This window comes from Lissotriton helveticus, chromosome 10 (assembly GCF_964261635.1).
Source record: "Lissotriton helveticus chromosome 10, aLisHel1.1, whole genome shotgun sequence".
NCBI lineage: Eukaryota > Metazoa > Chordata > Amphibia > Caudata > Salamandridae > Lissotriton > Lissotriton helveticus.
The window spans coordinates 977870358-977896633 of NC_136071.1; the positions used below are offsets into that span (position 1 = coordinate 977870358).

Genomic DNA, 26276 nt, shown 5'->3' on the forward strand with positions numbered 1-26276 from the left:
CCCTTCCCCCTCTCTACCTTGCACCCTTCTCCCCTCTGCCTTGCACCCTTCTCCCCTCTGCCTTGTACCCTTCTCGCCCTCTGCCTTGCACCCTTCTCGCCCTCTGCCTTGCACCCCCCTCGCCCTCCCCCTTGCACCCTTCTGCCCCTCCCCCTTGTACCCTGCTCCACCTCTGCCTTGCACCCTTTTCTACCTTGCACCCTTCTCCCCTCCTCCTTGCACCCTTCTCCCTCTCCACCTTGCACCCTTCTCCCCTTCTACCTTGCACCCTTCTTCGCCTTGCACCCTTCTCCCCTTCTACCTTGCACCCTTCTCCCCCTCCACCTTGCACCCGTCTCCCCCTCCACCTTGCACCCTTCTCCCCCTCCGCCTTGAACCCTTCTCCCTCTCCTCCTTAGACACTTCTCTACCTTGCACCCTTCTCCCCTCTGCCTTGCACCCTTCTCGCCCTCTGCCTTGCATACTTCTCGGTCACCCACTTGCGCCCTTCCCACCCAATGGAGGGGGCTGCCACCTGGAACAATGGCACCATTTCAAAAGCATGATGGACTAGGGCCGGCCCTGACTGGGCCCACACCAGACGCACTGGCGATCCAGGGGGGGCAAGAGCCCCCCTTGCGTACCACCTGGCCTGGCACTCCTTCCTTGTGCTTCTGATGGGTGCCAAAACACAAAGAGGGAGGTACCCTCTGAACCAGTATGGGACAGGGTAGACAAGTTTAAAAGAAAAAAGTCCCTGAGCTTAAGGAAGTTGCGAAGTTACGTTGCGTAGAGAAGAGTATTGAGGACCTTTTAGACAAGAAAAACTGGGTAGAGCAAAACTTTACCAAAATGGAGAAACAAGCGCTAAAATCATTAGAAGAAGATTTAACGATCACAATAAAGCCAGCAGATAAGGGAGGAAGTATCGTGCTAATGGACACAGCAGATTATAATGCCAGCATGTATTCCCTTTTAAACAACAGTGAACACTATTGCCCTTCTAACAGAGAGGAACTCAGGTCTCTGTCTGACAAGATCACAAGACTACTGCGATTAGCAAAAGAAGATGGTTTTATCTGTCAAGATGAATACTTTTTTCTCTACAATGAAAACACGACTATACCAGCATTGTATGGTCTTCCCAAGGTCCATAAAAACATCCTTGACCCCCTATGAGACCTATCGTGTCCAGTATCAACTCGCTAACGAAGCCTTTGAGCAAATATACGGATATTTTTCTTCAACCACTAGTTAAGAAACGAAAAGCTTACATAATGGACACAACGTCTATGATTGATAAAGTAGAAAATCTGAATTTTAATCCTGATAATCAATTCTTAGTTTCCCTAGATATAGAAGCCCTATATTCTAATATTCCGCAAGATGATACTATTAATATGATAGCAGATTTATTACAAATTGATGACCTTGACTTAAGTCCACATGCAACTTTCATTGTAGAATGTGTAACCTTGATTTTAAAAAACAATATTTTTTTATTTGAAAAAACTTTATTCAAACAAATTAAGGGCACGAGCATGGGGGCTACCTGTGCTCCAAGTCTAGCATGTCTTTATGTATCAAGATTTGAGGAACAACATATTTTTAACTCAATAGCGCCATTTTTTAAAAACATTTCCCAATGGACACGCTATATTGATGATGTCTTTTTCATTTGGATGGGCCTGGAGGAAAGTCTGATTGACTTTATCAATTGGCTTAATCTAGGTGACCCTAATCAAAGATTTACTCATTGTATAAGTAACTGTAGATGCGAATTCTTAGACATAATATTGAAGCATAGTGAAGGAAAACTTATGGTTGAATTATTTACAAAACCAACAGACAGGAATACTATGCTACATTTTGAGAGCCATCATCCAGCCTGTCAAAGAAACAACATACCCTATGGTCAATTCCTTAGACTTAGGAGAAACTGCACCAAAAATATAGACTATGATAAACATGTCCAAATCCTCACAGAAATTTTTTTAGAAAGAGGATACCCCAAAAAATGACACTCCTACAAAAGGGCCAAATACTTTAACAGAGAGGATTTCTTCAAGAAAAAGAGTAATGAAGAGAAGGTCACACCATTGATTTTTGTCACCAATCATAGCAGTATTAACAACAAGATAAAAAATATAGTAAACCGTAATTGGCACCTGGTGGCAAATCAAAATGGTACGATTCTCCAAAAACCAATGTTCTCATACAGACGAAACAAAACAATCAGAAATAGTCTGGTTAAAACATATAGAGAAATCAACCCTTCAAATCAACTTACTGTAGACAAAAATCCACTCCCTAAAGGCACCTTTCCCTGCAGTGGGTGTGGTAACTGTAAAGACATTATCAAAGGTTCAGAAATTACAATAAACAATAAGATACATAGATTCCCTGAGTTCCACAACTGTAGGTCGAAGAACTTAATCTATTTGATTAAGTGCCGCTGTGATTTAATATACATAGGAGAAACAGCAAGAGAAATAAGGATAAGACTTAACGAACACAGGTCTGCAATCAGAACTCACAGCAGCACAGCACCTTTAGTGGAGCATTGGACAACTGCCAAACACACCAACCAAGATCTGAATTGGTGTGTGCTGGAGTCCATTAAAATGAATATGAGCGGAGGAGATATAACCACAAAACGAAAAAAGAGAGAGCAATTTTATATGTCCAAATTCAATTCTGTTCGCAAAGGATTAAACAATAAGGAGGATTGGGAAAAGATAATATAAATAGTCTCTACTCCCCCAGTAACTATTTAGATGAGTTCTCTTATTAATTCGGCCCATTAATACTGTACTTTTTAAACAAATTCGCCAAATAGTTTTTTTAATAGGTAATGAGTTCGAAACTAACAAATACTGAATAATGAGCTCATAATTAGGAGTAGCAAGCATATAATAGCTCATAATTAGGAGTAGTAAGCATATATAGAAAGAATTCTATACAAAGTTATTCGCAAGAATATAGATCAGATGGAACATAGATGGGAAGAGTTTCCACGAATATCTTTAAGGAACCCATTCTAAAATGGCGGACAAAATTGACATTCGTCCCGATTAGAGCAGAGTATACACTATATGCCTGATTAGATTGTATGAATTAATAATCGATCTATATTAGATTGTATGAATTAACAATCGATCTAGGTATAACATGTAATAAGCACAAGCCATTCTAACCCATTCTAAGATGGCGGACAAAATGGACATTCACCGCCGAGTAGAGCAGCAGAGTATACATTATATCCTTGATTAGATCGTATAAATTAACAAGCGATCTAGGGATATCATGCAATAAGAACAAGCGGGTGAAACTGGAGTAAATAATCAATACGTTTGAAAATAATATTGTTAACATGGGAAATCATTAGTTTTTTACAACAACACCTGTTTCAAAATGGCCGACGCGTAACACGTGATCGGGGAACCTATAGCAACCCTTGACCTTTGACCGCTAGGGCGTGATATAAACGGCGGAACTATGAAACAGCCGATACATCAAAAAGCTGTACCAGGACCCGGTGACAGGGAGGCCGCTGTTTTTAAAGAAGGTATGTGGATTAGAAATGGGGAAATCCGCTGTAGTAATAGTGCTGCGTTAAACTGTATACGTGTTAACTTTAAATATAGCCAAGGAAGGTTAATGCCGCCACTTTAAAGAAGGCATGAGGATCAAATCCGGGAGAGCCGTTGGAGTAACGATCCTTCGAGCTTGCAAAATGTTTGTTAAAATAGGCTGCATGCTCCTTTAAGTGTAGCTAAGGAGAGTTAACTCTTAAGTAAAGTGAAACCTATGAAGGTTAACTATCAGGTGAGTTGTGACCAATATTGAATTATAGTACTTATTTTTTGGGTTACGAGGTATCGTCCGCTTAAGTCAAGAGAGAATTGATATATCACGGTGCCACATCTCAAGGGGTTAAATTCGAGACAAACGAACGAGTGTGTTTGTTGTCTCAACAAAGAAGGACAATATCAAACTAGCAAGAAATGGAGACAAATTAATTTAATATAACATTTGTGAAGTCGCAGTAAAAGTATATATAAAAGGCTTTGAAATATAATGTTATAGATGACCTAGATCTAAAGGTTGGTATATACCGATATTAACACGGGACATTTTTTTTTTTCAATTAGACTGAAATCCAAAATACAGACATACTAGAAAACGGCAGAAGGAAGCAAGAACTAAGACGCTTCCATTTCTTATCGGTACAACAGTCGTAAGACTCCCCCTACAAATTACTCCTTGATGGGCTTACATTCAGCTTTTTATAAAAAGGTACTGAGGTTTTGACTTTAATAAAAGACTCTTATTCATTATATAAGTGAGTAACAGGTTAAACAAAATATCGTGCATTTCTGTCTATTTCTAGCAAATTTGTGTCCTATCTTATTATCCATACGGTGGTCACCCCTGGTACAGCGAATCATCCGATTAATGCAATATTTGGATTCAGGTAGGAAGCTTTGCTGCATAGAGACTTAAAATAGACATATGGAATATCTGTAAATAAGAGTTTTGAGTAAACTGTGGCATGAAACGTATTCTTTAGGTGGGAAATTTTAAAAAAAACCATTGTCAAAAAATGCAAGATACGCTGCTAAAAGAATAAGAAGCCGTATCATCAAGGTATAATTTATCACCTCGAATTCCTCAAATTTCGAGGTATGTTGCGATATTGTTTTCCTCAAGTGAAATAGCTAGCAAATATATATGTGAATTAGGAAAATAATCATGGGCTAAACATATACAAAAAAACCGATGATCAATCAATGGTAGTGGGTCTCTCATAAGAAACAGGGATGAATATTGGGTAAAATTTGTGATTGGTATACTTTATGCATTGGAACATGTGATCTCATAGGAAAATATAGTTCTAAAAGTTAAATTGTAATTGCTAACGTCAGTGCACATTAGGACTCTGTTAGAAATGAATTTTAATTGTGGCATTTTCTTTTTAGTGATTTTAAAAAAAACGTCCTGAAGAAGGTGTACCTATCTACACAAGACACCGAAACGCCGCGTACGCCGCGTCGACTTTTGGTTTTTTATTGTATTTTGTTGTATTATCATGTATTGTGAAACTTGAATATGTCATTAATTTTTAGAAATAAACTGATGATTTTAACTGTTTGCGCATAGTAGATTGTTTTTAAATGTTGCATGGTTCTACTATATCTTATACAGAGTTTCCAAACTGACGTTTAGCCATTATTTAGTGAAAAAATATAGTTCTAACTGGACTGTACGGTTACTCTTTGGGTCGGGTACTGCCTCTTACAATCATCTCAGGTTGGCTGTATGACGACGTAAGGGATATCCTTAAGCTCAGGGACTTTTTTCTTTTAAACTTCTGATGGGTGCAACAGCAGTCACCCTATTGACTATCCTCTCCCACAGGTGTGTTTTCTCAGCTATGCTGGTCCGTCTGACCAATGCGCCAAACAGCTGTGGCTCGACTCTGATGACTCCATCTACAAGGATATCCATCTCCTCCTTTGTGAACTTTGGATTCTTCTGTGCGGACATGGTGTGGGGTGATGGTGTGGATGGATGTGGGTGTGTGGGTCTGAATGTGAATGGGGGAGTGTGGGTCTGAATGTGCTTGGGGGTATGTTTGAAGGTGGACGTGTGCAGTTGGTGGTGTGTTGTCAGTGTCTCTTGCTAATTGGGTCTGTTGTAAAGGATCATGGTTTGTGTGTGTGGGCCCTTTTTATTGGTCTATTTGTGGGTGCGACTTAGTTTGACTTTTTGGTGGGTGTGTTATAAGGGGTGGTTCTGAGTTAGCCCCTCTGTTTTCCTGTTTGCATCTGGCCAGGACATTCATTTCCATGTTTGTACACTGGAGACGTGTTTTGTGGTGTTGTGTGAGACTTTTTCACCCTCCTTGTGCTGTTTTACAGTGTCCGCGTGGTTCTGTACGGCTCGTTTACTTGTATTTACTTCTGTTTATTTGTGTGTCCAACACGACGTTCTCGCGGTACGAGTCGTTGTCTACCTCCTTGTGCTGTTTTCAGGGGTTCGCGTGCGCTTCGTTCAATGGGGGTTCGTCTCGTATTTGATTTAGTGTCTCGCTCATACGCAACTTTTTTACAGGGTTCGCGTGCGCTTCGTTCAGTGTGGGTTTGTTTCGTATTTGATTTTGTGGCTCACTCATACGTCACATTTTTATGGGGTTCGGGTGAGCTTCGTTAAGTGTGGGTTGTCTCATATTTGATTTTATGGCTCGCTCATACGCGAAGTTTTCTGTACAAATCGCAGTTCATAGGCGACGTTTTCCCGTACGAATCACATTCTGATTCCCCGGTCTGGATTGCACTTGTCGGGTCGTACAGCATGTTTACGATTCGTACGGTTCACTTTCAGGGTTTCGTACGGTTCGCAAAGATTCAGACGTATTTTTTTCCTACGGATCGTACTACGCGATTCTGAAGGATTTGTACGATTCGTCCGGAAAGGGCTACGAATTCGAATCATTGTACGGATTTGTTTCCCGAATCGGAATCGACCATACTATGTCAAAATACATCAATACAAAGTTATACATGCTATGATTAAGTAAGAAAGTGAATGATATCTAAATGGTGGAATCCACCGCTATTTCAAAGGTATATATCTCTGAAATGGTATTAGGAACTTTGCCCACTTGTGGCTGCAGATTAATCAAAACCTTAGCTGAATATGTGCAAAGGATTTATTTGATACATTGATGTGAAGTGTGATCTGAGAATCTCAGAGACTTAGCAATGCTTAAATAAATGTCTGTATTTCTTTGTCATTGTCATTTAATAACTGGTGATTAGGTTTTAGTCCCTCACCATGAATCCCATCAGCTGTGCTACACCTTTATTGAGATGAGTAGGGTCAGGTACATTACACCTCAGTACATGTAAGCCATGCGGAAGGCTATACCCCCATATTTCAGAGCTTTACCTAGCTTTCCCAACAAAACATGTCAACAGTGCACGCTGATGTTTGTTTAGTTGTGTATGGTGATTGTTGTTGCTTCACTGACATGTTCTCATACTCAGACGTACAGTTGTTGTTTCATGTTGCTTTGTGCTGTACTGTTATCCAGATTGAATTTTGTCATGAGTGGCCCCACATCTAGTTAAATCTTCACAACATGTCTCATAATCTATATGAAATGGAGAACATTCTCCAGACGTTTAGAAGAGCCTATATGAGAAACATAGAGACAGAAAGAGAGTCAGAGAAATACTGAGCGAAAGAGACAAAGAGAGTTAAAGAAAGGAAATAGAAATGCAACATAGAAATATGTTATAATGTGGGAAGGCATTGATCATTCCTTTATTTTCAGTGTTGATTCAGAAAAGGGGGTGGTGATGAACAGAGTGTCTGAATTAAGCAGACCACTCTTACCCAGTCCAAAGATCAGGGCTTGATCCATCACCGTTATTTAGCTCACTGCCCCATCCCAGCTCAGAACCTGGCTATATGCAAATTAGTCTGTCCCTGGCCCAGTGCATTTATTTTCAGTGTGACATTTCATGGATCTGTGCTCTAGGTTCTAGTGAAGGTGTTCTTGTTTTTTAATGCAACTTAAGTTCTTCTGAAGAATCCATTGCCAATTATCTAATACTCTCCCAGGACGGTGTTAAAGGTATTTATTTATTTAAACAGTTTTATATAGTGCTGGCTAGACCCATAGGTGTCAGAGCGCTTTACATATGGTCAGCAAAGTTACAACAATAATAACAAATTCACGTTACATCAACAAAATGAGACACAATAACGGGGAAAAAGGGGAGACAAGTATAGAGGGAACAGAGAGAGGGGGATGAGAAGGGAGAGGACGAGGGGGAAGACAGAATAGTAGACAAAGGGAAAGTCAGACCAACAGCGGATGGTAGGTGACAGCCAGGGAGGTAGTCCAGAGCCAGTCTCCCCTATAGCTACCAAAGGAAGCTCCAACGGGCATCGGTCAGAAAGGAGGTTAGAAAGGAGACAGGGCAAAGGCCAAGCATAGGAAATATGGAGAGGGGGGGATGGGCGAGACAGGGAGAAGAGGAGAAACTGTGCCCAAGGTCCGGCTGGGCAGGTGACGGTCAGGGGGTGAGTCAAGGCCGATCTCCTCAGTAGCTGAACAGAGCAGCACCTCTGACCGTCGGACATATTGTTCGGACTCCGCTGTCAGGATAGAGGTCATGTGTGCTCAGGGATAGTCATAAGAGTAGCGGGGGATCAGGAAACCATGGTCCGAAAGAATTTCTGATGTTCTCATGAGGGCAGGCACAGTCCTGGACGGGTAGAGTAAGTCAAAGTTCAGCAATGGGGAGAAGAAGTCATAATTGTCGGCCATGATGGGGTCAGGCATCCTTGGACCCTGTTCCATATCAAGAGTCTGTCGAGTGCGGAGGAGCTTTGCAGGGAGGGAAGAGTCAGGGGCCCATTAGTTGTTAAAACAGGCCACAAAGATCACCCTCGGCATCCCTGGGCACCCTGTCCTGTAGGTGCGCTGTGACACATCTCCGTTTACAGTGGGGGCCGCCATTTTGCCTCGTGGGTGGGGGGGAGGGGATCGCTCACCTCGCTCTTCAGCAACAGGAGCCTCTGGGCGGACCAGCTGTCAGCTTTAAGTGCAATGCTAGTTTTCTTACAGTCTGCGTCAGAAATAAAATAGTTCACTATGTTGCCATAAGTTTTTTGTTGCCTGCCTTTTGGCTTTCAGATTTTCTGTTCCATCTGTTAACATCAGATCAATTTTAAAAAGGCCTCCCTTTTAGCAGTCGAGCACACTGCAGAGCAACGTTGCCTGCGCTACCTGAATTTACATTAAAACAGGTGTTACAGTTTCAAAGTCAACCTTCATCATATCAACATAACACAGCTGCCCTCTGTCAACCCCTTGTGCTTCCCGTGATGGAAACACCAGATATAGAACAGCCTCAAACACACGTGAAGGATTACAGCAGTAAATCACATATGGCCCATGGATGTAATGCCTAAGAAACGAGTTGGATGCACACACTTATAAACACTAACAAAGGCTCAGCAGAGAGCCTGCATTAGGCACAGAGATGCAATACCAGATCATCCAGGCAGTTGCATTCATCAGATAAAGCCCAAACAATGCCTAGGATTGAGGGTAACCATAGATTACACACCTGGACTACCTCAGAATATGACATCCAATTGCCCCTTCTATCGGGTTGGGATCAAGCATCTAACACATAACTTATTGCCCAGTGTACCAATATTTCCTGTCCAAAGGGGGATGAGCTTCACTTTATTGCACTCGCTGCGCAGTTTAAAACACGCCATGTACCTAATGCAAGTTGAATTTCAGCACACAACTGTATCGATGTGGCTGCTATTCCTGGCTCTTATTGTTTGATTAACTTTAAACTGTATTGGGGCCTGTCTTTTGAACAAGATGTCGGGTAATCCCTGAGCACCATCACGGGGTGAGAAAACTGCGACTAGACACTTTTATTCTGGACTTTTTTGCTAGTCTGGAAATGCCTTTTAGAAAGTGTTTACTTCAGCATTATTTTTGGCTGGCGTTCAACTTGCACAAGGCTTCCTGTATGCCCTAGAGCTGCTGAGGTGAGTTAACTGCAGCAAGCAACCACGATTTTAGCAGTGAACTGCTCACTATCCCTAATGCTGCTGCTTTCTCCTGGCATTTTGGTAATACATTCACTATGATGACATGTGCCCTGGGAATTCAGCGCTTTTATCATTGGTAGTCATCATTACTGCATTGACTCTACTGTATTTTTGGTGAATGACTGACCATCTTGTCTGCATGACATTTTGTTCCTCAAATATTCTCTGTGTCACTTTTCATCTTGTAACCTCAATGTTGCTATGTATAATGGACTGCTTACTTTTTTTTGGTACAATGTTTTGTGATATTTTTCTTTTGTTTCTCTCACAGAAGTAATTCACCTTTCGGATGCAACATAATATATTTTGGTCCTGAAAATGCCAAGTCTTTGAATTTCCTAGTTTTTGTTTTGCTGCTATTATATATTTCTTACGGTTGTTGTACCAAACATTTACTGACTGTGCTTTCTACCAAGTCATTATCACTCTGTATGGGTAGGACAGGGTCCTATCAAAGGTCTCAGCATCAATCTTCATATTGAGTCATAATGGCTAGTGATATACTTACCTCAGCTAAACCTACTTCTTCTTTCACAAAACCGAAAAAGGGCAAAAAATGACCCTCCTTCACTCATTATATCCTCTCATAACCCTGTATTGGACATCATTCTCGATCCTGAGCAAGTGCCTCAAAGGGAAACAGTGCTCCATTTCTCCAGACATCACCCAGATGATCAATGCCTATCCTCACCCATTGTGAGAAACCCCGTAAACTGGATACCTCCCGTAGATGAACACTGTGCCACGCGGGGTCCTGGCCATCAGCAGAGTGCCACCCCAGACAGTGGTTTGCCACAGTCCAACACCCCACAACAGTTGCCGTATGTACAGGCAAACTCACTCTCCCTTGGCAGATGTATAGAATCGCCTCACAATTACCGGCTGGCATTGCCAACCTGTCAACCCTGTGAGCCGGCTCCCCCACTCCGTATATATTCAGTCATGGATCATCAGGAGCTGTGAGGCCCAATAATATTTTTTAATGTCCGGGACTGCCATGCCACCATCATTAATTCCCCTCTGCAATTTTCCTAGGGCAATATGTAGTGCGCCCACCTGCTTGAGTAAATCCTGGAGTTTTTGGCTAATCTGGTTGAGGAAAGTAGATGGAACAGGGTAGGGTGTGTTTTGAAGAACGTATAACAGGCGTAGGAGGGCCTTCATTTTGTATAATGCTGCCCTGCCTATTAAGGACAGTGGGAGTGTTTGCCAATGAACAACCTCCATGCAAAGTCTATCTAATTGTGGGGTGAGGTTATTCTGCATAAACAGCAGGTGTTCTCGGGTCACAAAGATTCAGAGATACTTGAATCATTCACTCACAATAGAGGCCACACATCTCGTCATAAGTTTTGGGGGAGTTCCCGACAGAGGAAATATCACTGATTTGGCCCAATTTATATTGTAACCTGAGTAGCTCCTGAAGAGCTCAAAGGTGTGAAGAATCATCGCGATTGAGAGGTACGGCCTGGAGATGTACAGTATTATGTCATCTTTATTATATAACAAAAATGGGCCTGACTCTAATCAGTAAGGCTGAGTCCACTGAACCGAATTAACAACCAAAATGCCAGTACTCTTGGAATTTTCAAACAATTGAATGAATGGTGCAAAGATATCCAAACCAAGCAACCATAAGCTCATTAGTAGCCTTTATTTTCAATATCCAAAATGTTTCTTATTTGCAAAACACATACAGGGAACATACTAATACATACAGTACAAAGAATATATGATAAACACCTTCAAAACTTTACTAATTTCAATTACTGCCACATCCTTTACAATCAAACTGTCACACTCATTCCGTCTTCATTCAAACAATCACCACACACCACAAAGTCCTTTTGGGCCAATATAACTTTTTCAACTCATAGAAAGGCCCTATCACCCACCTAACAGAGCACTGGTAAATTCTAATTTTATGATGCACATAGCTGCATAAAAATCATTGTGACATAAATTAATCACAAAGAAGTTTCTAAATTTCTTAAAAATGTAAAATTTTAGAGTGCACCAAAACAAATCACAAGATTAACACAATTGTTTGGTAGTGAAAACAAAAAGGTCTGCCCGTTTCAAACCCCAATGGATATATATGGGGGTTCTCATCAGGACCAAGAGACACTGAGGAAACAAAAACAAGAAAAACAAAAATGTAATGACCTCAATCCAACTATATTTGCCTAACACTCATGACCATCGACCACCAACTGCCACCATTTACCTATTTTAAGAAAAGCCACAGTCGTGGACTTCCTTCGTTTTTTACTTGATGTGTGATTCTAAAGAAAAGAAAAAACCAATAGAGAAACGTCCTGTCATGAAGCTGGTCAAGAAGCATATATCGAATTGTCCCATTGTTGGCACTTGCACTTACTTTTTTGAGAATACAGCCCAGTGAAGGATTTGTCAAATGCCAAGTGTTAAACTGCCTTCCTATGCACAAATAAACGATCACCTGTTTAAAAGAACGGTGTGCATTAGTAAATGCCTCCTTTCCTCATATTGGGCTTCTATAGCAAAGGAACTAATGCTTTTCAAGTGGGTTCGGCACATACCTTCTAGCTGAGGTGTTTTCGAACAGAGTTGCGTTTGCTCTGCTTCCCCTCGCTGTGTTGTCTTTCAACGCTCCCATTGGCTGTAAACATAAAATTACAATTACTTCCCGCTCTTGTTTTCACTCAAATGTATAATGCGGCTGATTAACGGGGTGCCAAGGCTTACCGTAACGCTCTGCCTTCTGCCGTCTTAAATCCACCATCGATTCCACTAATTGTTTTCTGATGAAGTGTGTCTCAGATGTGTCGGAAGGATTAAATGAACGCTTGCGCTGCATGCCAGGAAATGGAGTTTACGTTTGGAACTCAACCGGAACTGGTGCCTAGACAGTTACAAGGCATCTCGGAAAATGTAGTTTTAAAAGCATAAAATTATGGAAAAGGAGGACAAGTTAAATGTTGAATTGTGAAGTAAATCATTGATGAATGAACACATGGCCAATAATATTATGTGACACGATATTATCCAAAAAGAAAAAAAAAGAAAAATATCGGTCTCTCTATTGAGTTAGGTTTTACCACACTGGAATACCTCCATAATCATGATACTACCTGTTACACTGGGCCTAAAAAGAGATGGTAGTAACTGCAAGAATGCTGTTATAGTTTATATAATTCGGAAATTTCATTTAATCCTAACACGGCCGTGTCAAATTTTAATATGAGCATAGCTTCTTTTTGAGATAGTTTCAAATGAATGTCACTACCTCTGGGATCACTTTCTACTTTGAAAATTACTGTCCACCGTACATCTCCTTCTGTATGAGACTTTTTTATCCAATAGTTTACCAATGGAGCTGTTACACCAGAATTCCTAATGTGGGATTTATGCTGAATAATTAGCTGGCGTATCTCTTGATTCGTTTTGCCAATATATAGCAATCCACATGGACATAGAATTCCATAGACCACGTATCTCGTTTTACAATTAGTGAATACATTGTGTTTCCAGTATATGTTTCTGTGTGAAAATAAGGACCCCTCTATAGTTTGATTGCAGCAAATACAAGTGCCGCATTTTTAGTGTCCTGTTACTGGTTGGAGTCCCATTAGTTCCCTCAATGTTTGTTTGTTTTTTTTTTTCATCGCCGCCCTCACGATATATTTAGAAAAACTTTTGTTCCTTCTTCAAAGCAAACAGGGGGGCGGATATAAAATCTTCATCCAGATTTTTAATTAAATGCCAGTTTTGAAGAATCACCTTTTAGAAGTTATTAGAATTCGGGCAAACAGTTGACACACAAACTTGGCGTTCCAAGGATGATTTTGCTCGTCTTTCAAGCAATGTTTCCCTCGGGGTACACGATGCGCGTTTCATTGCTGCTTTTACTAATTTTTTAGGGTAACCGCGATCCCGCAGGTTCCCTGCCAAAGTGTTAGCATTTGCAGTGTAGTCATCTCTGTAAAAGCAATTTTCCTTCAAACTCCTTGGATGGTTACTGGAGAATAGGAGGGCATTGTTCCTATCAGTTTTCTTTTTAAACAAAGTTGTTATCAAACCACCTCCTGCTGGATGTACTTCCATATCAAGAAATTATATTTTATGTACAGAATGGGCAATACTAAATTTAATGTCCATTGTCCTCTGGTTGAGCCAGTCAAAAAAATCCATGAGTTGTATCTCGTTCCCGGTCCAAACTAGGAAAACGTCATCAATGAAGCGTAACCAGGTGGTTATATTTGGAGAGAAATGGTTGTTATTGTAAATAAAGGTGTCTTCAGACATTGAATTGAATAAAACAGCCAACTCCTGGACAAAAGGGCAGCCCATCGCGACTCCCTTAATCTGGAGGAAGATGTCGTTGCCAAAGGTGAAGTCATTTTTCTTCAAAGCAAATGAGGCCAATTTGGTGATAAATTCTGTAGGGACTCTAACCAGTTTTTCACGTTTTTCCAAAAAGTGAGAGAGCAACCCCACTGCTTCGTCTTGTGGAATTTGCATATATAATGAAGTCACGTCAATGAGTTGCCAATATATCAGTCTCACTATTGAACGGTATTGTCTCCAATTTGTTAATAAAGTCAGTGGTGTCCTTAACCCCTTCGGGGCGGATGACGAGCTCAGCTCGTCATGGGCGTAACCTGCGCTACGCGGATGACGAGCTGAGCTCGTCACGTAACGCGGGTTTTTTTAAAACGCAGCGCACAGTGGGAAAACCGCTAGTGCGCATGCGGTTAAGATAAGATTTGACGTGTTCCATGAACTCCTTCAAAAAGTTATCGACATATTTGGGAATTGGCTCTATCAAAGAACCGCACCCAGAAACAATTGGTCTTCCCGGAGGAGTTCTCTCATCTTTATGAATTTTTGGTAAAACATAAAACACTGGGGTTCTTGGGTGTTTATTATGTAGAAAATTGTACTCTTTTGGACCCAAGAATCCCTGCTCAAGACCATCCTTCAAGATCAACAAGAGTTCTCCTTGTAATTCAGGAGTTGGATCTTTTGAAACTCTTTTATAACACTCCTGATCATTCAAATATTTTAAAACTTCAGTTGTGTAATCATTAGTCCCCCAAACAACAATTGCGCCCTCTTTATCCACCTGTTTGATAATGACGGAGGAGTCATTTTTTAATGAGGGGAGTGCTTCATGTTGATCCTTCGAAATTTTATGTTTTACATACTTAGTTTTTTTCTCCATTTCCGATATAGCTGATAAAACAGTTTTTTCAAAGACGATTACTTCCTTTGGTATTTTGTTTCCTGGTGGACAAAACGATGATTTTTTACGGAGACCTGTAACTTCCATTGTTCCCGGGGTGTCATTGCATAAGAAAAACATTTTGTGCTGTAACTTGCGACCGAATTCAATGAATTCTGTTTTCATATTTATAAAGTCAGTCTTTTGTGTAGGAACAAACGTAAGACCTTTGGTCAGAATGCATTCCTCAGCTTCCGTTAGCTTTTTTCATGGCAAGTTGAAAATGAAAGGTCATTCCTGCTGCACGATCGTGCGATCGTGCAGCAGGAATGCCCATTAGACACCAGGGATTGTTTTTTTTTTTTAAATCGCTGCCATTGTTCATGTGTTGGGGGAGCGGCCCCCTGGGCAAGGGTCGCTCCCCCTTTGGGGGCATATTTGTGGCCTTTGTCTCCCCCCGGGGGTAGAATACGTACTTTTATTTATTTAAGCCCACATTTATGTTGTGCATGGGAGTGGCCCCTTGGACAAGAGTCACTCCCTTAGGGGGCCATTTTTGATTGCCTACGATGTTTTTGTTTTGTTTTGGGGAGCGACCCCTTTGGCAAGGGTCGCTCCCCTTTTGGGGGCAAATTGATAGGCTTTGTCTGCCTCCCTGAGGGGGAGGCAGAATTTGTTTTTTTTTATTATAAAAAACGGGCGAAATAGACCAATGTGCTTTTAGCAAGCCCACAATTTTTTAAATTATTTTGGGGAGCAACCCCTTCGGTTGCTCTCCTTTTGGGGGCCATTATTTTTGCTTTGTTTGCCCAACTGGGGGGGCAGATTTAAAATAAAAAAAATAAAAATGTGTTTGCCTCAATGGGCCAATTGAATAAATGTAGTGGGGAGTGGCCCCTTGGGCAAGGGTCACTCCCCTTTGGGTGCCTTTTTAGTTTGCCCATGATGTTAGGTTTTTGAAAGGGTAGCCCTTTTGGCTTTGTCTGCCCCCCTGGGGTGGGGGCTGATTGAATTTTTCATCAGTCTTCATGCTTCAGCTCACTCCACCACCTTAGTTCAGACATGGCCATATGCAAATTAGTCTCACCCTGTGCCTCATGGGAACATTCCAGCCCGAACTGCCAAGCTATATCTTCCCTGCCTTGGAAACAACCATCCTGGGATCATTTTCTGCCTAATCAGCCGCCATCAGTCAGGCTACCTTGAGTCCAGTGGCAAAGGGAGCAAGGGTCTCATGTCTGGGCATAACCTGCCACCTTAGGGCAATGAAAGTGCACAGGCTTAGCCTGATTTACACATGGCCATATCTGAACTGGGGTGGTGGAGCGGGCTAAACAATGATGATGCATTAAACCAAGATCAGTTGACGGGGGTGAGTGTTAGATTTGCTCAAGTGCTCTGTCCATCATCCCCTTTGGTATCGCCTTGAGGGGCAGTTCGGTTCTTTTTTTTTGTGGTTCCACTAGGCCACCCGGGTTTATTTTTATGTTAGGGTGTTAGGGAGACATGGGTCACTTCCCTTTATGGGAGGATGATTGTGGCCATTTCTGACCGCAATGGGTGGCTAAGTTGCAGTATGTGTTTAGACCCATCTAGACGCCAGAGATTTGTTAATTTTTGTTTTGGGGGGTGGCCTCAAGGGGAAGGGCTGCTCTCCTTTTATGGAGGTGAATATTTAATTTGTCCTGTTAGGTCCACCTACACCTTAGCTAGGCAGGTGGACTGGTGCATTATTTGCATATGTGATTGTCATTTTCTTTTCTACTTTTAAATCTAGTGTACAGCTTTTGATTCCTGTTTGCGGTTTCGTCAGTGGTTGTTCTGCAGCTTTGCGTAGTTGCATTTTTTTGGCATTTTTTTGTTGTATGTACTCCAAATGAGTAATATTGTAATGTATGGATGCATGTTTTTGTAAGTGGTGTCATAGTGGCATATTTTTTTGAGCATGAAAAACTTTGTGATGTGTTTTGCATTGTCTTTTGAGTAATTTTCTTTTCTCTTTCTTTTTTAGTGGGATATTGTTGATCCATACTGTGTCTGTGCAGAGTACGTGGTGGTGATTTTAGCTGCTTGTGGCAAGTGAGTGGTATTGTTTTGGAGTTTATAGGTATTTTTGATAAAGGTGCATTTTGTTTATTTCTATTTTACAAAGTGTTTGTTGTTGTTGACTTGTTTGACAAGTTACCTTTATTAGTAATCATTATGGCTAGCCGTAGAATGACTGCTCAGCAGGTGGTTGGTATGCTTCTTGAATCTTCCCCATAGCCGGATTATGAGACTGACAGTGCGTCTGAGGGAGAGGAGGGACGGGAAGATTCTGGCAGTGAGTTTTCTCTCCACATGGAATCATCGGATGATGAAAGTTCTCTCAGTGCAGATGAAGAGCCTGTTTTAGAGGAGGATACTGCGGTGCCGATGGTGCAAGAGGCATCTGGATTACAGCCTGAGGCTGCTAGACTTCCTACTGGAAGTGCTGGACTCTGGGTTGATCCAAACATGGTGCAGCCGGTGTTGCCTGCCTTTAGTGGTGATGCAGGGTGTAGGGTGGATTGTGAACATTTTTTGCCTATACAGTATTTCCAGTTATTTATGGATGATGTATGTTTGGGTGAGATTGTTGAGCAGACTAATTTGTATGCTGAACAGTTGTTGAGGGACAACAGTGACAAACTTAGGCCCCACTCTAGAGCAACCCATTGGACTCCCACAAATCTGGAAGAGCTGAAGAAGTTTTTGGGTTTGACTTTATTGATGGGTTTGCTAAGGAAGCTGAACCTGGCTTCATATTGGTCTACCAGCCCCTTGATGGCAACAGCTATATTTCCTGCAGTTATGGCTCGTGCTGCTACTCATGCTGCATTTTGTTGACAATTCTTTGGCGTTGCCACGTAGTCACCCTGATAGTGACCGTCTTTTTAAGATTTGGCCTGTTCTTGACCACTTTGTTGATCGATTTTCAGAGATATACATTCCAGGGAAAGAAATATATATTGATGAGTCTTTGGTTTTGTTCAAGGGTCGTATGGTTTTTAGGCAGTACATCCCTAGCAAGAGGGCACGCTATGGAATTAAGCTGTATATGTTATCTAAGTGTAGGACAGGATATGTTTTTAATTTTCATGTGTACACTGGTAAAGATTCCACTATTGACCCCCCAGGTTGTCTGTCCACTTTTGGAGTTTCAGAGAAAATTGTGAGGTATCTTGCTAGAAGACTGTTTAACAGATGCCACCATTTGTGCCTTGATAACTTCTACACTGCTGTGCAATTATTTAAGGAATTGTTTAAAGTGGACACTTTTGCATGTGGCACAATCCGCTCTAACCGCAAAGGTTATCCCAAAGAGCTTGTTTGCAAAACACTTCAGAGGGGTCAGTGCAGTTCTTGGTGTAGTGATGAACTACTAGCTGTGAAATTTGTGGACAGGAGGCATGTGTACATGCTGACTACCATCCATGATGAGAGTGCTTCACCTGTGCCTGTTTGGGGTCAGGTTGCTGAAGTGCACAAACCTGTGCGCATTCTAGACTACAATCAGCACATGGGTGGTGTTGACAGAGTAGATTAGAGGTCGAACCTTTCACTGCTTTTCGGAAGGCTTATGTTTGGTATAAGAAGTTGGCCATCCATTTTTTAAACTTCTGGGTAAAGGAACGTTGGAGGATCCACGCAAGCCATACCTCCTTGGAAGCCCCGGGTGTTTACTATTCATAAATGTGTGGGTTTGGTAGGTTTCCCCAGATGGCCGTCGAGCACGGGGCCAAAAACCCAGGTGACCCCCCCTTGCAAAAGCAGGTGGTTTTGACTTATGCAATTTTGAAGTCGCCTCACTACGTTTTGGGCCCTTGCCTGTCGCAGGCACTTGGGCCTCCCACACAAGTGAGGCACCATTTTTATCGGGAGATCTGGGGGAACGCTGGGTGGTAGGAAATTTGGGTGAGCCCAGTGATGCCACACTTTCCCACACAAAAATGTGTGAAAAAACTGATTTTTTTCAGCTACAATTGAGGTTTGCAAGGGATTTTGGGTAAGGGAACTTTGGGGGATCCACATAAACCATACCTCCTTGGAAGCCCCTGGGTGTCTACTTTTCAGAAATGTGTGGGTTTGATAGGTTTCCCAAGATGGCTATCGAGCATGGGGCCAAAAACCCAAGTGACCGACCTTGCAACACCAAATTGTTTTGACTTAATTATGTTTTCAGTTCTACAGCGTGAGATTTTTGGCACAATATTGCATGGAAATTGTGACAGACATTGTCAAGTTTGTAGGACATTGTGGATGAAAAAATAACTTGATATTCACAAAAGAGACATGACCATGCACTCCCATGGGTTAACAATAATATCTACATTTAGGAGGTTATTCTTAGATGGAATGTACACCTCGACAGAGAGACTCAAAAGACAAAGATTCCAGCACAGCTATCAATTTCTCAAACACAGACACATACTGGTTGGATTTGGCACGAGGGCGAGTGATGGTTCAGTACCTTTAATTTGATTAACAAGAGATTTCACAAAAATGAAATGCACTGTCAACAATTAAATGCACAAAAACAGAACCAGTGACTCGCAGCTCGTGAGCTGTAAAGCCACGACAAGGCACCAACCGTTTTACAGGCCATTCACGCACCTTTCATACCTGATACACACAAGACCATTCACAAAACCAAGACAATACAACCTTTACAAAAAGGGACAAAGTACAACCTGCTTCAAAAAGACAAAATAGACATCTACTCCTCAAGCACACACACATACTAGTTGGATTTGGCTCGAGGGCAAGTGATGATTCAGAATATACAATTGTATTAGCAAGTCATTTCACAAAAGGGAAGCTGTTAATAATTGAAAGGACAAGAAACTGAACCAATGATTCACAGCTCGTGAGCTGTAAAGCCACGACAAGGCACCAACCTCTTTATAGGCCATTCATACACCTTTCATACGTGTGACACATACAAAACATTCACTACGCCAGCCGCGGGCCCATCACATTACAACGCTCACACCAGCAGACAGCGCCCTTCAAGGGCCCATCACTTTCCCACGCCCACATTCCAGACACAGCAACTACACAAACTGATGGATTGTGTGGAGTGGCACTCAGCTAGCAATGTGTGTAGTGACCAGCAGCAAGTCACCACACACACACCACCAGCCGAGCAACAATCTACGCACACCACCATCCAAGCGCCAGTCCGCGCACACCGCCAGCCAAGCGCCAGTCCACGCACACCGCCAGCCAAGCACCAAACCACGCACACCGCCAGCCAAGCGCCAATCCACCCACACCGCAAGCCAAGTGCCAATCCACGCACACCGCCAGCCAAGCACCAGTCCACGCACACCACAAGCCAAGCGCCAGCCCACCCACACTGCAAGCCAAGCGCCAGGCCACGCACACCACCAGCCAAGCACCAAACCACGCACACCGCCAGCCAAGCGCAAGTCCACGCACACCGCCAGCCAAAGCCAGGCTCCACACACCGCCATCACATTTAGGATTTTATTAAACAATAAAAAACACAAACAAATTGCAAATAGATACAAATCTACTAACACAAAATCTGAAACTAAATACATGGCACTAATGCCACCCTTGAAACAGAATACACATATTTAAACAATACAGACCAGGCAGTTCACTTTACCACTCATGGATACTCCCTAAAATAATTTTGCGTGTGGTACGCTCTATAACAAGCAGGCACACACAGCCAAGGGTTAGAAGGACACCCGTGGCAGAAAAGGCGAGTCTCCTTCCTCAAACCTCTTCGCCAACAGACTCTAAATCTTCTAGTGGAAAGTCTTTTGTGGATGTGGGAGGAATGTAATCAGGAAAGTGGCGATCTTTCAATCGAGCTACATCCTCCACCACTCCAAATCTAGCAACAAGGCTAGCCATCACAGAGTGCTGAAACTGAAGAAATGTCATCTTTGACGCAGGAGAACACTCCTTGAACACAATAAAAGCATTGAAAGTTACTCAGGACACTAAGGGGAACGCTGTGGGGTTGGGCATTTGTGCTGGCACGGTGATTTCACACACAAATATGTGGAAAATGTGTTTTTTTCAGCAAAATTTGAGGTTTGCATGGCATTCTACGTAGGAAAAGGTTGGGGGATCCATGCAAGCCACAACTCATTGGACTCCCCCGGGTGTCTAGTTTTCAGAAATGTTTGGGTTTGGTACTTTCCCAAGATGGCCACTGAGCCCGGGGCCAAAAACTCAGGTACCCCCCCAAAAAACAGGTTGTTTTGCTATAAGTAATTCTAAAGTCTCCACTGTATGATTTGGGCCTTTTCCTGTTGCAGCCACTATGCCTACCCACGCAAGTGAGGTGCCATTTTCATCGAGAGACCTGGGAGAATGCTGGGTGGGAGGAAATTTGAGGATCCACGCAGATTCCACAACTTTACCACACAGAAATGTGAGAAAAAAAGTGAATTTATTTGCAAAATGTGAGGGTTGCAGTGGATTCTGGGTAGGAGAATGATGAGGGACACATGCAAGCCATACCTCGCTGGACTCCCCTGGGTGTCTAGTTTCCAGAAATGTGTGGGTGTGGTAGGTTTCCTTAGATGGCCGCAGAGCCCCGGGCCACAAACTCATGGGAACCCCCTTGCAAAACCAGGTTGGTTTGTGATAGGTAATTTTGATGTTGCCTCATTAGGTTTTGGGCCCTTGCCTGTTGCGGGTCCTTGACCCACCTATGCAAGTGAGGAACCATTTCTATTGGGAGACCTGTGGGGACGCTAGGTGGGAGGAAATATGTGGATCCACGCAGATTCCAGAACTTTCCACCATAGAAATATGAGGAAAATGTGTTTTTTTGTCAATTTGTTAGGTTTGCAAGGGATTCAGGGTAATAGAACCTGGTGGGAGGCAGTTAAGTCACCCCATCCTGAATTCCCCTGGGTGTCTAGTTTTCAAAAATGTATAGATTTTCTAGGTTTCCCTAGGTGCCGGCAGAGCTAGGGTTCAAAAACTACAGCTAGGCACTATGCCAAAAAAGGGTCATTTTTCACTGCGGAAATTGAGTTGCGACCACGTTGTGTTTTGCGCCGTTTCCTGTCGCAGGCACTAGGCCGACCCACACAAGTGAGGTACCATTTGTATCGGGAGACTTAGGGTAATTCAGATTTGTAAATCAACTGTTATTACCTATTGAGTTTTCATGCATTTCTCCCTTCCAAATGAAAGACATTGTGTAAAGAAGCAGTCATTTTGAAAAATGACCTATAATTCTCATGCTAGTATGAGTATTCCCAATTTCGAAAATGTGCAAATATGCACTGTTTCTAAACTCTATAATTTGTACCCATTTCAGAAATACATAGGTGTCTTTCATACCAATTTTTCCAAGTATACATTTTCAAAGAATAATTGCTCTAAACCCGGTACATAACAAAATACCATTGCAAGTTGCTGCACAGTTTTTGGCTCTGGGTTCGTCGGGTTCTTGGTGAACCTACAAGTCCTATATATCCCCACAACCAGGAAGGTCCAGCAAATGTAATGGTATATTGCTTTCAAACAGCTGTCATAACTATAAGAAGTTACAGGTGAAAACGTTGACACAAAAGGCTGTTTTTTCAGCTAATTTTCAATTTTTCCAATATTTAACTGTTAGTTTCTATAAAGAAACCTTCATGGATTTAGAAAAAATTACCCCTTTCTGAATTTAGACTTTTATCTAATTTTTTTTAATGTATAGCTTTCCAGGATCCATTATTGCGTTCATACTCATTTTTACCATTAACTGGAAGGGGGTTTGGTAGCACAAAAAATAGCAAAAATAGGCTATGTGCCAGAAAACTGCCAAAACCGTGTGAAAAATGTTGGTTCTCTGACAAAAGACTGTCATTTCCTAAAAGATGGGAAAATGGTGATTTCAGCCCCACAAACCGTTTTTTGATAACATTTGCAGGGAAAAACCCGGAGGCTTTCATTTGCAGCCCGTTTTTCAAATTTTTCAGAAAAAAACAAAAACTTTACTGTATTTTGCCTAATTTCTGGGACCCCTCGAAGAGAATCCACAAACTCTGGCTACCTTTAGAATCCCCATGAAGTTGGGAGAAAAGGACGCAAAATTGGCGTGGATACCTTATGTGGTCAAAAAGTTACAGGGGCCTAAGCACGCACTACCCCAAATAGCCAAAAAAGGCTTAGCACAGGAGGGGAAAAGGCCTAGCAGCGAAGGGATTTAGCCCAGTGTAACAGGCAGTATCATGATTATGGAGGTATTCCAGTGTGTTAAAACCTAACTTAGTAGAGAGACCAATATTTTTCTTTTTTTTTTCTTTTTGGATAATATCGTGTCACATAATATTATTGGCCATGTGTTCATTCAACAATGATTTACTTCACAATTCAACATTTAACATGTCCTCCTTTTCCATAATTTCATGCTTTTAAAACTACATATTCCGAGATGCCGTGTAACTGTCTATACACCAGTTCTGGTTGAGTTCCAAACATAAACTGCCTTTCCCGGCATGCCGAGCAAGCGTTCATTTAATCCTTCCGGCACGTCTGAGATACACTTTATCAAAAAACAATTGGTGGAATCGATGGCTGATTAAAGACGGCAGAAGGCAGAGCATTACGGTAAGCCTTGGCACCCCGTTAATCAGCCGCATTATACGTTGGAGCGCAAACAAGAGCGGGAAGTAATTGTAATTTTATGTTTACAGCCAACGGGAGCATTGAAAGACAACACAGGGAGGGGAAGCAGAGCAAACACGACTCTGCTCGGAAACACCTCAGCTAGAAGGTATGCGCCGAACCCACTTGAAAAGCATTAGTTCCTTTGTTAGAGAAGCCCAATATGAGGAAAGGATGCATTTACTAATGCACACCGTTCTTCTAAACAGGTGATCGTTTATTTGTACGTAGGAAGGCGCTTTAACACTTGGCAATTGACAAATCCTCCACTGGGCTGTATTCTCAAAAAAGTAAGTGCAAGTGCCAACAAAGGGACGATCCGATATATGCGTCTTGACCAGCTTCACGACAGGACGTTTTTCTATTGGTTTTTCCTTTTCTTTAGAAGCACACGTCGAGTTAAAAAACGAAGGAAGTTCACGACTGTGGCTTTTCTTAAAATAGGTAAGTGGTGGCTGTCGGTGGTCGATGATCATGAGTGGTAGGCAAATATAGTTGGATTGAGGTCATTATATTTTAGTTTTTCTTGTTTTTGTTTCCACAGTGTCTCTTGGTCCTGATGAGTCCTGATGAGAACCCCTATATCCATTGGGGTTTGAAACGCGTAGACCTTTTTGTTTTCACTACAAATTGTGTTAATCTTGTGATTTGTTTTGGTGCACTCTAAAATTTTACATTTTAAAGAAATTTAGAAACTTTTTTGTGATCAATTTATGTCACAATGCTTGTTATGCAGCTATGTGCATCATAAACGTAGAATTTACCAGTGCTCTGTTTGGTGGGTGATAGGGCCTTTCTATGAGTTGAAAAAGTTATATTGGCCCAAAAGGACTTTGTGGTGTGTGGTGAGTGTGGTGATTGTTTGAATGAAGACGGAATGAGTGTGACAGTTTGATTGTAAAGGTTGTGGCAGCAATTGAAATCAGTCATGTTTTGAAGGTGTTTATCATATGTTCGTTGTACTGTATGTATTAGTATGTTCCCTGTATGTGTTTTGCAAATTAGAAACATTTTTGGATATTGAAAAAAAGGCTACTAATGAGCTTATGGTTGCTTGGTTTAGATATCTTTGCAACATTCATTCAATTGTTTGAAACTTCCATCAGTACTGGCAGTAGTATGTCATCAGCATGAGAGAAGATACACTCCTCCCACCCACCGGGCGATGGGATTCCCCATTTCAGCGGCCCTCCACATATCCAGACCAGCAGTAGATCCAGTGCCAGTGCAAACAGCTGGGTACCCCTACGCAGTGGGAAGATCTTAGATATCACTCTATTGCCCCTACCTTGGCCTTTGGGGCTTGATATAGAAGCCTAACACAGTTGCATAATTGGAGTCCGAATCCCAATCTGGGCAATAGAGCAAAAAGGTGGGTCTATTCTATGCTATTGCATGCGGAAAAAAGGTATGCAGAGTGAAGAGGGTTATTCGCCATTGAGGCATCTAGTGCCATCAACGCAGTCTGTAAAGTCTGGAATTTACCCGTAATGTGTAGGACCCCATATAATCTTTGAAAGTTGTGCTGAATGCTTCTGCGTGGCATAAAGCCGTACTGGTCCACGTGGATGAGTGAGGGAAGAGCAGCTGAGAGCCAGGTTGCGAGGACCTTGGCCAGCACCTTCGGCTCCTCATTCAAGAGAGAGATTGGTCTATATGAAACACACTCTTCTGGGGGCTTGCCTGCTTTGTGCATAACTACTATCGCAGCTGTTTACTGATCCTCTGGCAGGGATCCAGCGTCCTTTGCTGCCTGAAATAGCTCTAACATTGGCTCCACTATCCTGCTGGACATACCCTTAAACAGCTCAACCGGTAAACCATTGGGTCCCACCGCCTTCCTGGGCTGCAGGGTACTAAGTGCTGTCTCTATTTCTTTCCTCATAAGGTTGGGGTCAAGGGTGTTCCCCATCTTGCTAGAAAGTGTCGGGAGGGAGAAATAGCATGGCAACTCTGCAGTCTGTTTCCAACCTAATACTAACAGGTGTATCAAGTTTAACGTAATAAGTGGCAAATGTATCTGCTAATGCACAATTCATTAACTGAAGGACTCCTGCTCTATCTTTCATCCCCACTCCTCATGATCTGTCCTTTACCTCTCATCAAGCCAGGCGATCAGTTTGGAGGCCTTATCTCCAACATCGTACAGATGACGGTGTGTAGCCAGTGCATGCGATCGAGCTGCATTGTGGGCCAAGTCCTGGAGCTCGTGTTGCCACAGTGTTAGCTGGTGACAAAGGTCTAACCCTTCCTCCTTAACCATTCTCCATTCCAGGGTAAGAATTTCCTGTTTTATGGTCTTACTCTGGGCCACTGCTTCCTTTTTTTTTACCACCAATCAGTGCCTGAGACTGGCTACGGATTACTGTTTTGAAGGCCTCCCACAGGGTGTATGGGGACAATACTAACCATTTATTTTCCTTAAACTATAAGTATGTCCCTATGTTCAATTTGTCTCTAAGGTCTTCGTCCCTCAAATACCATGGGTCCAGTCAGGAAAAGATAGCAAAGCTGACAACTGGGCCCCTAAGGTCAATACCCACCGGGGAATGGTCAGAAATATCCTGTGTAAGGTGTGTAGGTCCTTCGAAGATTACCACCTAGGTGTGGTGTGTAAATAAATAGTCGAGGCATGAGAAGGACCCATCTGGGGCTGAGTAGTATGTATACTGGTACTAGTGAGGGTAATGGCTCTCCATAGATCTACCATCACCATTGCTGACATAAAGTCTTGGAGAACCTCCCCGACCATGTGTCCTCCTGC

General features: G+C 42.4%; 1 protein-coding gene across 1 annotated transcript in view; it reads right to left on the minus strand.

Annotated features, from left to right (window-relative positions):
• Positions 1–1184: 1184 nt before the first annotated feature.
• The window catches only part of LOC144784159 (uncharacterized), a 40750-nt gene continuing 15658 nt past the window's right edge, over positions 1185–26276 (minus strand). The window contains exon 9 of the mRNA XM_078662831.1: positions 1185–1229. Coding sequence (XP_078518957.1) covers positions 1185–1229 — 45 coding nt within the window. The remainder of the gene's footprint in view (positions 1230–26276) is intronic.